The 14,069-nt window shown below is 35.3% G+C and overlaps 1 protein-coding gene across 7 annotated transcripts in view; it reads left to right on the top strand.

The window, feature by feature from the left end:
- LOC124174592 (kalirin) overlaps positions 1-14,069 on the top strand; it is a 45,886-nt gene that overhangs the window by 27,168 nt on the left and 4,649 nt on the right. For all 7 annotated transcript variants that reach the window (XM_046553809.1, XM_046553810.1, XM_046553814.1 and 4 more), the window contains 7 exons: positions 8,718-8,790; positions 11,536-11,887; positions 12,191-12,274; positions 12,708-13,033; positions 13,190-13,349; positions 13,427-13,654; positions 13,741-13,929. In XM_046553809.1, the coding sequence (XP_046409765.1) occupies positions 8,718-8,790; positions 11,536-11,887; positions 12,191-12,274; positions 12,708-13,033; positions 13,190-13,349; positions 13,427-13,654; positions 13,741-13,929 (1,412 nt within the window). The remainder of the gene's footprint in view (positions 1-8,717; positions 8,791-11,535; positions 11,888-12,190; positions 12,275-12,707; positions 13,034-13,189; positions 13,350-13,426; positions 13,655-13,740; positions 13,930-14,069) is intronic.

The raw sequence follows: 14,069 nt of genomic DNA, 5'->3' as shown, positions 1-14,069 counted from the left end.
AAAATTCATTTTATGGGTGGTAATAAATGACCTCATTAATGGAATAGTTTGTTTTCAATAGAATTGAATGTCCCGCAGTCGGATTGGTTGCCGAAAAATAGTCGGCAACCAATCAGAGCTATCGAAACCCTCTACGTTGTACGAAAATTTTTACTATAAATACAGCCGTGCGTTTGTGCGAAAGTTAGTTGAGTTTGTACCTCTGGTTGAGTCAAGAACTCGTGCGTTGAAGTCAAACTATCCGTTTCGATTCTTTTTGCAAAATGTATTTCGCCGGCCGATTATTTGACATTATAATAATATCTTACGAGTTCGTGTGCAAGTGCGGGGAAAAGCACGTCGTCTGGTTCGTTGTTGTGATTGAAAAGAATTGAGTCGTCATGAAACCGAAGAGATTTACACCGATTTCGACGGACGAATCGTCATCGTCGAGACGGAATCGTGTAGTTGATGTTTTAGATAAAGTTCACCGGCCTCGAGACTCGATCGCGTCCCGAGATCAATTATGCGCCTCATCGCGTCGTACGAATGAAAATCGTTACAATTTTTCAAAGTACTTGTTGGGAAATTGCATCCTCGTCAAATGTCGTCGTTCGTTTTCACCACGGCAGCGAAATGACAACAAAGATGTTCCAAACGGTAATGTCGATTTTATAAATATTCTTATTTTCACAATATTTATACGTATCAGGCTATCAACTCCGCGTTGTCAGTTTGCGAAATTTCAATCTGACAACAAAATTTCTTTTTTTATTTTGAGATTGAATCTTTTCATCGACACGTTTGTTAAAGTGGTTCAATAAAAAATCAAAAAAATCTTTTTTTCAAATTTACAACTCCGATAGTTATAAGAAGTGGAAATAAAACGCCTGTTGAAATTTGAGCCCTTAACGTTAATATTTACTGGTTTTTGAATGCCATTTTTCATTTTCCATTTGATTAAAACGCGAAAATAATTTTACTTTCATTTTAAATTTTGTAACTGAGTAACGAGCCAATGTAGATAAATGTCCGATGCATGATTTTTCAGGGAATTGAATCGCACAAAATTTATTCTTATTTCTAGCACAGGGGCGTGTTTTCTCTGCTTGATGGACAAACAATAATTCGAAATAAACTTTAGTCTTTATATAATTTTAAGCAATATTTACAAACCTCTAATCTCTGCCCACACAACAAATATTGTTTAACCTTAACTATTTTTTATTTTTTATTATTTAGTCCTTTTACATAACCTTTCTTACAAAATATTTATTGTTTTTTCTGAGTAATTGTTTATAATAGGTTCACCTTCACTCTGGATTATATTGTTTTCTCCCATCAGTCGTTATTCACCTGTTGACCCAATTGGTTCAACCAACAATATTTCGTTAGACATGTAGAACTTAATTATAAAGAGCCTACCTCCACTTAATTGACACCTGTGAAATAATTTCATTGCTAAAACGACCTTCTTTAATAACCTTTTAACACTATGACATATTGACTGTGAAGAAACATAGTTCTTTAATCTTTTTAATTAATGACTACCAACTTTTAACTCCCACATATAAAATAACTTGAAGATTGACATCGTCTACCGTCACTCAAAAGAACACTGCTTCCACCAATTGTAATTGTGAATTCGACTACATCTTATTACACTTACTTAACTCAAAAGGTAAATAACACCATAAAACATCCTTATCTCAATTAATCATAAGGTTCTTACTATCAACAATATTTAATTTCTTCTAGTACCATTATTTATATTATAAAATCCTATTTTTGTTATTTTTGACAGTTTTTTAAAATAAATCGTTCCGAGGAGGGCCCATATCCGGGTCGAAACGTTAACTAAAAATACGTTTTCTTAATTGACCGATCACCAAGACTCTATAATATATATGTATATATACACTTTTTTACGTCATCAATTTTCATTATTATACAATTGAATCAATCTATAATACATTACGCGTAAAGAAATACAAAAATGTCTCGTGCATATTGCACAAATCTTTCTTGCACTCTGACATCCTTGAAGCTAATTCGCCATCTATGTAGGTATAGGGGTTGGTTCTAAATGCCCTTCGTCCTTTGGCCCAATTCGATTTTCTCCGTCCCCTTTTCACCTAATTTTCTCGCGATCCCTTTCGCACGAAAGTGATTATCATTATTATCATTTCTGTTACATTCGATCAGAAACCATACCGTAGGAAGAATTGTCTCGCACTTTTCGAACTCTTCGACTCTTTGCAGCATACGTTTCTTCTTGTTGTCTGATTTAAGAAATAAACTTAGAGCTGAAAAATTTTCAAAGCTCAGAATGGCAGATCTCATATCAGCGAATACGATCAATTTTTACATTTTCAGTTCGCCATATTTGACCCTCCATCTTGAATTTTGAAATTTTTACATCGAATTCGTTTTTAGCGACACAAAAACCGATGATTACCGAGTTTCACTTTTCCAGTCCCCATAAACTTTTTACAGTTACATTTATTCTGTAAAAACAGGCATTTTCAACACTCTGTTTATTTATAGCGCTCATTTTATTCGCGGAATCGTTGTATAATCCCTTTTAAAACATCAACGTTGACATCTTAAGTCTGAAAGACAGCGATATGTCAAAAATTGAGTATAAATCCTGAACAACCTATTCAAAAAAGATGCCTCATATACGAGACGCTACGGCGCAAAGGGTTTAGAAGAGAAAAAAAAATCATAAAATTCAATTTTCGCATTCTTAATAATATATTTAGTAAAATATACAATAGCTTTCTCGTTACTTTATATCTTTATACATACATGTAGTAAAAAATATCAAAGTTGACGGAAGACACAGCGAGAGGATTTAGGGTTAACAATCAGAGACGATATTTCGACGATTCTATTCTTTCTTAACTTGGAACCAATATCGGGGGCGTCCAGATAAAATTTCGAAAAATTTTACAACAATTGCCCTCCTAATTTCCATCGTAGGTACAAGAATAAATAAAAAGCACATACGTGATATACGTAGGCACGCGAAACGGCGAGAAGTGGGTGTAACCGGCGACGAGAAGAGAGGCAGGCAAGTCTCTCCTCTCCTCTCCTCTCCTCTCCTCTCCTCTCCTCTCCCCCTTGGTTCCTCGATCAATACGCGTGTCCTTGACCAGTGTTCGCAGCCTCCCGCGGATGTCCGTCCGGCTGCGCGACCTATCGCAACCCTCCCACCCTCTCTATCTATCCATCCTAGGGTAGAAAATCATCTCCTGCGCTGCGCTACTTTTTTTTTTCTCTCTCCTCCTTCCTCCTCCTCCTCCCTCCTCTCCCCTCTCTTTCCTTACCTACCTCCACCATCCCCGTGTGACCCCGTTTTCGGTGACGGAAAGAATTCCGAAAGGAATGGCAGAGAAAAAAAAAAAAAAAGATTACGGACAGTCAAGTGGAAAATAGTCAACGAGTGTTGCTCGGAAATTATTCGAACGAAACTTCACGGCTCGGTTTTCTCGTTCGGAAGTTTCTTTTTGTTTTTTTCTCTCAATTTTATTTTCATTCTTTTACCACATCCACTTGTGTAATAGAAACAAAAAATGTATATATATATATATATGTGTGAAAAAACAAAATTATCGAGGCCGATTAAAGTGTGTATATATACAATATATATATATGTATAAAGATGTTGAAGATGAGGATGCGGTAAAAAATCTGCACGTTATACTTTGATGTTCGGATTCTATTTTGAAACTTGTAAATAATATATACATATATATACACATATACACACATGTATAATTATATTGATATCGTGAAGGGTTCGTCGAGAGTGATTGATACTTTGGAATTCAAATTCCTCGCCTTTGGATTTTATCGCTGTAACTTTCGTATTATTATATCACGCAGCGTATATACGGTTGTTATAACAAAGGTGATTATCTTCGGTGGGGTGTAAAATGAAAGAAAATGAAGGAGAATGAAAAATAATATTCTCCTACACAAGTATGTGTACAATAATACGGTGTAATATTTAAATATAGATGTTATTTTATTATTACTATTATTATAACGTCCTTGTGGGTCTAATCCGGGTTTAATCGTTCTCAGATTTTCGCGTGTAATGTATATTATGTGTATATGGGCTGTGCCTGGGTAAAACATTTATTACACATGTGTAATAATAATAATAGTAATAACAACAATAATAATAATAGTGATAGTTATACTAATAATTTGCGGCTAGTACGTGATCGCCAAACTCTCTGCTCCAGATCCTTGACGTTTGATAACGGCGAAGATTTTGCAACTAGTATAACTCGAATTCATACAGATTGTGAGAAAAGATACAACAAAGAAAAACGACACCTTTTAAAAAAACTACATGTGTTATACGCATTTGCTTGTTTCTTTTTTCTTTATTTCCTTTCTTTTTTTTTCTTTTTTTTTTTCATATCTTCTGTGAAAAATTTGTAATCGCGTATGTTGTCAGCATATGTATACATATAAGTATAGGATAAACTGTGACAAAATGAATTCTTTCAACGTATAAGCTCTTTTCGAAACTATCGTCATTGCAACCGCCGCCGAGCTGCTTGCAAACGTAAATTGTATAATAAATATACATACACGTCATATGTGATCACCGTCAGTGTTGGGAAAACTGGGGAAAAAGGTCAGGGTAAAAGAAGTAAGGTATGTAAGTTTCGAGGGAAAAACAAACATTTGCGAAAAATTTGATGTTCTCCTTTATTTTTTTTTTTTTCTCTTTTTTTTATCTAAATTCACCTTGAATTCACATTATATATTATGTCGGAACGTGTTGGGATTAAGGAATTTTTCTTATAATATCAATTTGTAAACTGTAAATCGAAATTACTGAACTTTACACTAATCGAATCTGATATATATATATATACATATACATATGAATTACTAGTACGAAATTTTTAACATTTTTTTTTTCTTTAGCGTATTTATACAGCGTATTTATAAATATATACGCTAATTGAAACCTCGAGCTTTTCCAATTACCATTTACATTGTAAATAAGTATAATAAGCTGCACAATGTGTATCGAAAGATTTTTGCCAGCGTTCAAGTATACGAAAATCGTTTTTACTTTCTTAGTTCGAATTCGGTTTCACGGGTTATAATTTAACCTTAATATTTGTATAATATCAGAATAACGCTGCGTGTAATTTCGCTGTCGCATTTAATCAGAACGACTTTATGCGACGACGACGATGACGAAAACCGCCTGCTTATATATATATATATAAGCGATTCTACGACCTCGTGCTCGTGTTTTACCGGCAACGGCCAGACCGCATTCTGACCTGTTTAGATGATAAAAAAAATCCCGTCAGGTTAACCCACAAATTATTTAAATCGCAATTTACAAATTCTTTTTCAATTCGTCGGCCAGTTTTTTTATTATTATAATTATTATTGTTGTTATTGTTATTATTTCCCGATTTTTGCGTGAAAAAAGCGGGGGAGTTATATAATAATACAATAAATGAAATATGGAAAAAAAACAACAAAAAACAAATTATGAAAAGTTCAACGGGCGGCAACGTCGCAAGGCCACAGCCACGTGGCTTCTGGCCAAATTTTAGATACCTGTATACGATTTACATGTTATATATGTTTATATACATATAATATGCATACGCGTGTATTAGCGAAGTTTTATTTCCGATTAATTGGCGCGGCTGCACGGAATATTCAGTGAAAATCGTATATTATAGGGTGAACATGTGCTTGCTCGGTCTCAAGGGTTCGTTATTGTTACAATTTGTGCTGTGCGCAGTATCTGAAATATTAATTTATTTTCGTTGGAAACTCTTCGTATGGTACATTATATAGCCGGTCGTTTCTGCTATGCTGCCCGGTTTCCCAATATATGTCGAATGTTATTGTATTGCCAAAATTTACCTCTTGTTAAATATAACGTAACATTTCTTGCATTTTTTTTTTTTTTTTTTTCCTGGCAGGAAAAAGTTTTTCTCTGATATTATTTGTTCATAATTATTTAAAATAAGGCATGGGTTATTTTTGATAATTATGTTGCTACTTTGATTTGCCGGTGAGAATAATAATCATTCTTTCATTTATTTATTTTTGTTACTTATGATAGTTCGTTTGATGATTTTATTCAAAATTCTGGATGCTGCTTTTATTAATTTTACCGAGATTTTCCACAGTTTCGATAATTTCTTGTCGGGGTCAGATCGTATCCGTTTCGTTCTAAATTCATATTTACAGCAAAATAGTTATTAAACTTGTTACGATATTGTTGTGAAGAGACAATATAATTATTTTATTCGGCGAACTTGATACGGAGTCGATATTTTTTTGCGAAATCCGTAATTATGCGGTGCAATATTGCATTATCCGTTTCTCTCAGTTATGGATTATTAGCGATTACCGCAAAACTTGCACGCCGCTGTATTGTCTTCTGATAATTAATTTCCTCATTTTCTAAGGAAAGTTAACGCAATCTCTTCAACGAAATATATCCACGAGATATTTCACACGATGAAGCAACTTTAATAACGAATAAAAACCGTGTTCTCAGTTTTTACCTGTAAGAGAATTATACATTTCAAACTGCTCAGAATTGTTTAGAGATACATATAACATGTCCTTGAATATTATATTCTCTTCCTAAATATAAAATTGCGAATTTCTCGGTCTGAGTGAATGATGTTAATTCCTCGTATAACGTTGTCGAATTTGTCATCCCGTGAAACTGATGCAAAGAAGGACAAGTTAAAATGTATATCAAATTCTAAGAAAGTCGTTTAAATCGTTCTCGCGATTCTTCATTTTTTCTTTTATTGCAATCAATTCAAAGTCAATACTTCAGAAATTAACAAAGAAATCGAATTTTGCCTCAACTCTTTTAGTAAAAACATTTTTCAACTAAATATTTTCACCTGAATTTTTTTACTCGGGGGTTTTTCCGGTCGCTGATCACGAATCTCATGTTCGAATTTGATTATTTCTAAATCCAAAATGGCGGATTCAATATGGCGAATACAATATAGCGAATCCAATATGGCGGATTTAAAATCGAGAAAACTATCAAAATTCGATGATTCTGACCGGAAGTTGTTACTCGGGGGTTTTTGGGGTTATACGAAGTAACGAAGATCACTCGAAGTTATAAATAAACTGTGACAACGCTAGGACATGGAAATTTTTGCGTTCAAGTGCGAATCGGTCTAATGAGTTACGCATTATTTTAAAATTACGATGAGCCTCGAATCGACTACGGAAATTCCCTACCGGAAGTTACAGAGCCACAAGCTAGCGGGTTCTGTGTTCTCATCGTTTATACAGTGAGGATTAATACAGCGTGTCTACTATACATTAGATTCGTGGAATATTCGATGGGTTTTTCGTAACACATCTAGGTCTAATATTTTACAGTCGTCGAAAGGATGTATTTTTTTTAAATCTTACATCGTTTCAACGTTTAGTAATATTTATTTATATATGCTATTGGGAGAGGGGGGCGGGGGGGTCAAAACGAAGAAAAGCTGAACAAGAAAAATTAAAATTGCCTTTGAGAAAATTGAAAAACGGATTACATACACGTATATAGGTATATATATATATATATATACTATTAACAAAGTTAATCGCGGAACAGCTGAATTATAGGCTGCATTTTTACTTGGTTAATTAATTACACGTATATTATATTCTATAAATATAATAGACGAAAAACGGCGGTCTCCGAATTATAATATATCATATTATATTATATGTATAAAAAGTATATTTTATTGGAATCGCACCAAGAGATGCAGCAAAAAGGCGGTGAGGGACGCCTATTTCTGATCGTCGAGTTTAAAAGATGAGAGGCGAGAAGAGGACGCGTGTCTTGCGTTGCGACATCCGGGAGCCGCCGAGAGATGCAGGTCGACGAATAAAGTTTCCTCGATCATGATCCAGGACAGAGCGCGAAAACTGGATCATTTTGGTTACGCTTTAACTTGCGAACGTCTACTTTATAATGCAATAACGCAATTTATATATATATATATATATATTTATATACGTATGCATGCATACGTACGGCGAAAGCGTGCGTGAAGTGAGTCAGTTTTTAACATTGCTATCTCAATTTCCCCCTCCACGGTTCTTTTTCTTTTTCCCTTTTCTCTTCAATGATCTTTGAGCAATAGACCAACCCGCTGCGGTTTCAAGCCGTTAGTTATATACGCCGAGGCGAAGAAGTAGGGAGAACCCCTTTGCTCGCATAACTGAGAGCTTTATACCAGAGGCACGCGTTATCAGAAATACATCGTCCGCGATATTGGACGCTCTCTGCTTGACCTGTCTGGCTACACGTAAAAGTTTATATAAAATACCTGGTGCACAGACGGCTATCATTAATTGGTTAATTACTCGTGATGTATTAAGAATAGTCAACACCTGTTACGCGGAGAAGGAAGAAATATATTCGATTCTATGGTGCTGCGATTTGGGATCGAAAACAGTGTTGCATTTTTTTTTCTTTGCTTTTTTTTTTGGTTTGTTTCTACCTGTGATGTGAAAAGGGTGCGGAAATGATCGAGTCGCAGGGATTTAAAGAAATTTATAAGATATAATACAATTGATGTGCAGGGATTTAGTGTGCAAAATTGAAGGGAAAAAAGTGAATAAATTTCGTATAAAGGTGACGCGCGTTTGTGCAAATACCGTTAACATGTTTCAAAATGTGTTGTACGATGTTTTAGAACTGGGAACCAGCGACGGAGGCGGTTCTGCAAGCACAAGCTCACCTGGGAACAAACGGCGAGTTTTCAGCGGGTGAGTACAAGTTTCTTATTCTTATTCTTTTTTTTTTTTTCTTTCACTCTCTCACAAGCCATTTTTCAAATTCGACAAGTATTTCCTGGTTACGTTTTAATCCGTTTAACGTTTAGAAGGAAATGATATTTTACTGCAACCGCGAACGGAGAATTTAAATTATAATAATACAGTGTATAACAAGTCTTATTTGCTTCAGAGATTTTCATTTAAAAGCAATTATGATTGAAGAGAAGAAATAAACACTGTTATTTTATGTATACCACTCTACGTAATTTCACATTTATAGTACTCTAAAAACACCAACCGGTGAGGTAGTGATGATAAAGCGACGGATATCCTACCACGATTATCACGATTCAGCGAGAATTTCCTTGACGAATTTATTGAACTCAGTGATTAAGTGTATTCGCTTAGGTATTGTAAAGAGACGTAAATATTTTTACCACTGTGGGAAAGAAAATAATGAAATAAGTTTATTTAGATGTGAGATAACAAGTCAAAGATTACGATTTAAACCATTTCTTTACTGAACGTTTTAATATACACTTATATACTTTGTTTTTAACGTTTCTCTTGCTACGAATTTTTCTCAATGCAATCACACGCGTACCTGTGTATAGTTGTACATATACAGTATACGCACCGTGTGTTTTATCTATCGATAAAAATTAACGTAGTAGTACACGTAGTTATAAATTTATCTGAACGATTTATTGTGTACTGCATGTATAGGTAGACGGAAATCAGTAACTCTGTTGTACGACAAACGCGGTTAAATCATCACGATTGTATTCTACTGTGAATGAAGAAAGAAAAAAAATATATATATAAAAATATGTATTATACCGTGACGTTGAAAATATTATATCCGGAAATAAAGTGCGAAATTATACTACTATGTGAGTTTCACCGCGATTCATGCACCTGATCGGCACGTGAAAATTCAGATTTAGCATTTGCCAATATAGGTATAATATTTCAGATATTATCATAGTATATATGTACGTCAGAAAAGCCGTGTATAAATTAGGTAATTATTGCTTCTGTTTTTTCTTAGAGAGAGAGAGAGAGTGAAGAAATCAATGAAGGAAAAACAGTATAGAAGTATATATATATATATAATATACTATATGTATGTATGTGGTTAAAAAAAATATTTACATGGACGAATTTCCGATCGCGTGTCAAGAACGATATCCGCGTTATTTAATAGATTGACGCGGGTAATTATATGCATATTACTGAAATTAATATCAATAAATTTAATCAATTTAATACACACGATATTTACACGTATACGCGTATGCAAATCTGTAATCTCGCGGTGTGATTAATATGCCATTTGTAAATAAAACGATTGTACGGGTTAAACTATGTAAAACGTTACAACGCGTTCTGGATCGCTTCGTCGTAATTATTATTTGTAATATATATATATATATATATATATATATATATATATATATATATATATATATATATATATACTTACATACAGTCATTTAATTTCTTCGCGGAACACACGCGATGTATTTACGCTTGCATAATAATATGTATGTACCTTGATGTGGGGGAATTTTTTTCGATACGATTACCGGTTAAACAATTATACGTGCAGAATGCACGTTTGTGTCTTTTCACGCCCATTCATATGTGTGTTTCCATTAACGAACGAACTAAACTCTAAGTTTTCGGAATGACGGATGGGATTTTGATAGAAAAATGACCAATTTTCATGTGCTGCAGGTTTTTTTTTTTTTTTTCTAAACTATAGTAAAATTGCTTGTGAATTTAACTTGATTACAAATGTTATTTTATTAGGTAAAATTATGCATTGGGTTAATTTTATCGCTAAATCGCAGCCTGTGTCCTTGTCGAGTGATGTTCGCAACTCCGAGGATGCTGTTGATATTTGTCTTGCTAGAAAATTGTATTGCAAGTCCTCAGAACATCCGATGTCTCATCGTTCCATATGAATGTGGCAGTTCTTATCGTTTCTGAGTTAACCGGATTCTGGTGCGTCCCCAAGTTTACGAATATAAATAAATACTGCAGTTGACGACGCACTTTTGATAAGACGCTCTCTGTTTTTTTTTTATCTGTGCAGAAATTTCGTAAAAAATTTAAAAAAAAAAAAAAATTTAACCCGACATGCTTGACGAGCAGGCTGGTGTTTCCGATCGGTTAAACGAAGATCCTGTTCAACACAATTGTTGTATGTTCTCCTCCTCCTTTCTTTATGATTACACGAGGCAGAGTTTATGGCTCATATATAGGCGTAGAGCCGGTCTTTAGCGGCGTGACACCGCATTACGGTTTTCAACGGAAACCAACATCATCATCATCCTCATCATCATCATCATCATCATTGACATCTTTGTTCGGGTTTTCACACTCTTTTTCTACAAATTAATTGCATTGCCGATTCGCCTAAAATAATTCTCCTTGGATTGAATTATTTTTCTCGTTATTAAAAAACTGTTCACGATAGGTCAGGATATAATATGATAATAATAGTTGATGAATTGAGAAACATTGAACCAAAAAACAAAAAATACGCTGCAGCGTATTCAATTTCATGAAACTTGAATAGTTTGTGATTGATTTTCCTGGATTTCGTAAAAAAAATGTATTCAATTTGAGATGTCGAAATAGCGTGCATAAATCCTTTAACGATGCTCATGTGAGAAATCTAAAGTGGCAAAACGTGTTTCGTCAATGTTTATTGGATTTGATTTTCAGGAGAAAATGGCTGCCGCCACCGCTGCGCAAGTTGAGTCAAGGGAAGGTAGAAAAGTCATCGGCATCGACGCCGGACAGACTGCCGCCTCTGAAGAAAACCGGATCAGACAAACGGTTCAAATTACCGAGTGGTGACAAATCCGGAAGAGCGGCCTCAGAGGGCGAAGAGGAAGAAGACGTCGAGGGCGAAGACGGCGAGACGCCGGCTTTCTTGGAACAAAACGGGGGCGAGGATGGGGAGGATGATCTCGAGCTACCGCCGCCGATGAAACCGATAACAGAGCCAATTGTCGTCGTCACGGGAAACGGACCACCCGGTTCAACGATCCCCGACGAATTGTCTGGAAAAAGAGTAAGCCTAATCCAATGAGGGTTAATTTCATTTTTTTCTCACCCAATTTTCCCTGACGGAAATTGACTTTTACACGCTGATATTATACTTACGTATATGCCAGATAACGTCGGTGTGGGTGCACTTAATCGACGCCATTTTATCCGAGACTGTAATTTTATTTATTATTATTTTTTTTATACCGCGTTTATCGATACAATCAAGGTGAAGTTAATTGCGGAACGAAACGATATTTGCATTTTCATCGCGAATTTTATTTTACACCTATAATTTATATTTATGTGTACCATTTTGCGATTGCAGGGTTCCGAGAATTCCATGAGTAGTTTGGACGGTGCTACGTCCGCCGATCTTGCAGAAATCGAGCAAATAGTCAAAGAGAGAATGGTGAGTTCGGTGCAAGATTATTTTTCTGCATACTCGTCAGGCGTTGTACAAACGTGTTTTAACAGACCTTCCACTCAATTTGCTATTTCTTAATTATTTTCCGTCACTTTTTGTCAGTACTTAACCAGCGGAAGACAGTTTTTCAATACGAAGTATTCTTATTAGTTACATTTTATTCTATCACATTCCATCTTGTAAAGTACAACGCATGTAAGAGAAAAAATAAAGGGATAATCTGAAAAACTTGTGTCTTATAATACTCTCTGTCATGATAACTATTTGAATTGTTACTGGGTTTTTTCATTGCTCCTTTTTTTTGAAACTAGAAATAAATGGAAGGCCTGCAATAAACAAATTCATCGTACTATATACCGTTTAACTATTTCTATCGGACTTTATCTTATGGATATATTACATCGGCTAAATGTAACAGGAACAACATACGGAAAACCAAGAGAGGAACAGTTTGCAACGAGTGCCTAGTAAAGCAACGGGCAGCGAAGATGGAGTCAGCCTTGGTGTGTCAGCAGTAGAAGAGACAGATCCAGAAAGTGCAGCAATCGTTAAGAGACAGTTCGTTATCAGTGAGTTAGTTGAGACTGAAAGATTATACGTCAGTGATTTGAAGCAGATCGTTGAGGGATACATGGCGCTCATGAGAGATCCTGACAGCGAAATTCCTCTACCCGAAGATCTGCGTGGTGGAAAAGACAAAATGGTGTTTGGCAATATAGAAGCAATTTATGAGTGGCACAGAGAGTGAGTATTATTTATACTTCTGATTTATAGTATCAATGTTAATTAAATTTCAATCTAATTTTTCATGCTAGACGTATTTTCTGCTTTGATGAAATTGTCTTTTCTCAATGCAAAGGTCTCCCGATATTTGAAATTTAACACTATTTTGAATTGCAGTTTTTTCCTCAAAGCGTTGGAACATTGCCTGGAGAGACCACAAGATTTGGGTCCACTGTTCAAAAAGTATGAGAGAAAATTGCACATGTATGTTGTCTATTGTCAAAATAAGCCAGTTTCCGAGTATATTGTATCTGAACACATCGACACATACTTTGAGGTAATTATTATAGAAATATACAGTCTCATTTGAAGCGTCAATCGAATTCTATGTCTAAGTTAACTTCAAATTTACAGGAATTGCGGCAAAAGTTGGGTCACAGGCTTCAGTTATGCGACTTACTGATCAAGCCTGTACAGCGAATAATGAAGTATCAATTGCTGCTGCGCGAGGCGTTAAGATTAACGGAAAAGACGCAAAATCACTCAGAGATAGAAGGTCTTCGTGCGGCAGCACATGTTATGCACATCATTCCCAAAGCAGCCAATGACATGATGGACGTAGGAAGATTACAGGGCTTTGATGTAGGTCAATCTTTTCCTGTTCTTCATTTATTCACGTTTGCTTCCTAGCTTCGGTGATTTAATATTTAAGGGTTCGATGTTTTCAGGGTAAGATTACCGCCCAGGGAAAACTACTACTCCATGGCCCGCTGTTAGTTTGTGAAATAGGAAATGTACCTGTTCGCGGAAGAGAATGGCAGGTTTTTCTATTTGAGCAGAATATTATATTCAGCGAGGCTGTCGGGAAAAAAACCCAGTTCACTAATCCCGCTTACATATACAAAGCTCACATACAGGTAGGTTCGGTTTCTTATTTGCAAAAACTTGGGTTGTTAGATTCAATTGAGATACTGTCGCAAGCAGCTGCTTCTTAACAGTCGGTTGAATGTTAGACTCAGAATCAAGCCCATCAACAGGGTGGTAAATATGGATGAAT

Source organism: Neodiprion fabricii, chromosome 2 (assembly GCF_021155785.1).
Source record: "Neodiprion fabricii isolate iyNeoFabr1 chromosome 2, iyNeoFabr1.1, whole genome shotgun sequence".
NCBI lineage: Eukaryota > Metazoa > Arthropoda > Insecta > Hymenoptera > Diprionidae > Neodiprion > Neodiprion fabricii.
Note: the sequence above shows the minus strand (reverse complement) of the source record. Positions and strands in the feature narration are given on the sequence as shown.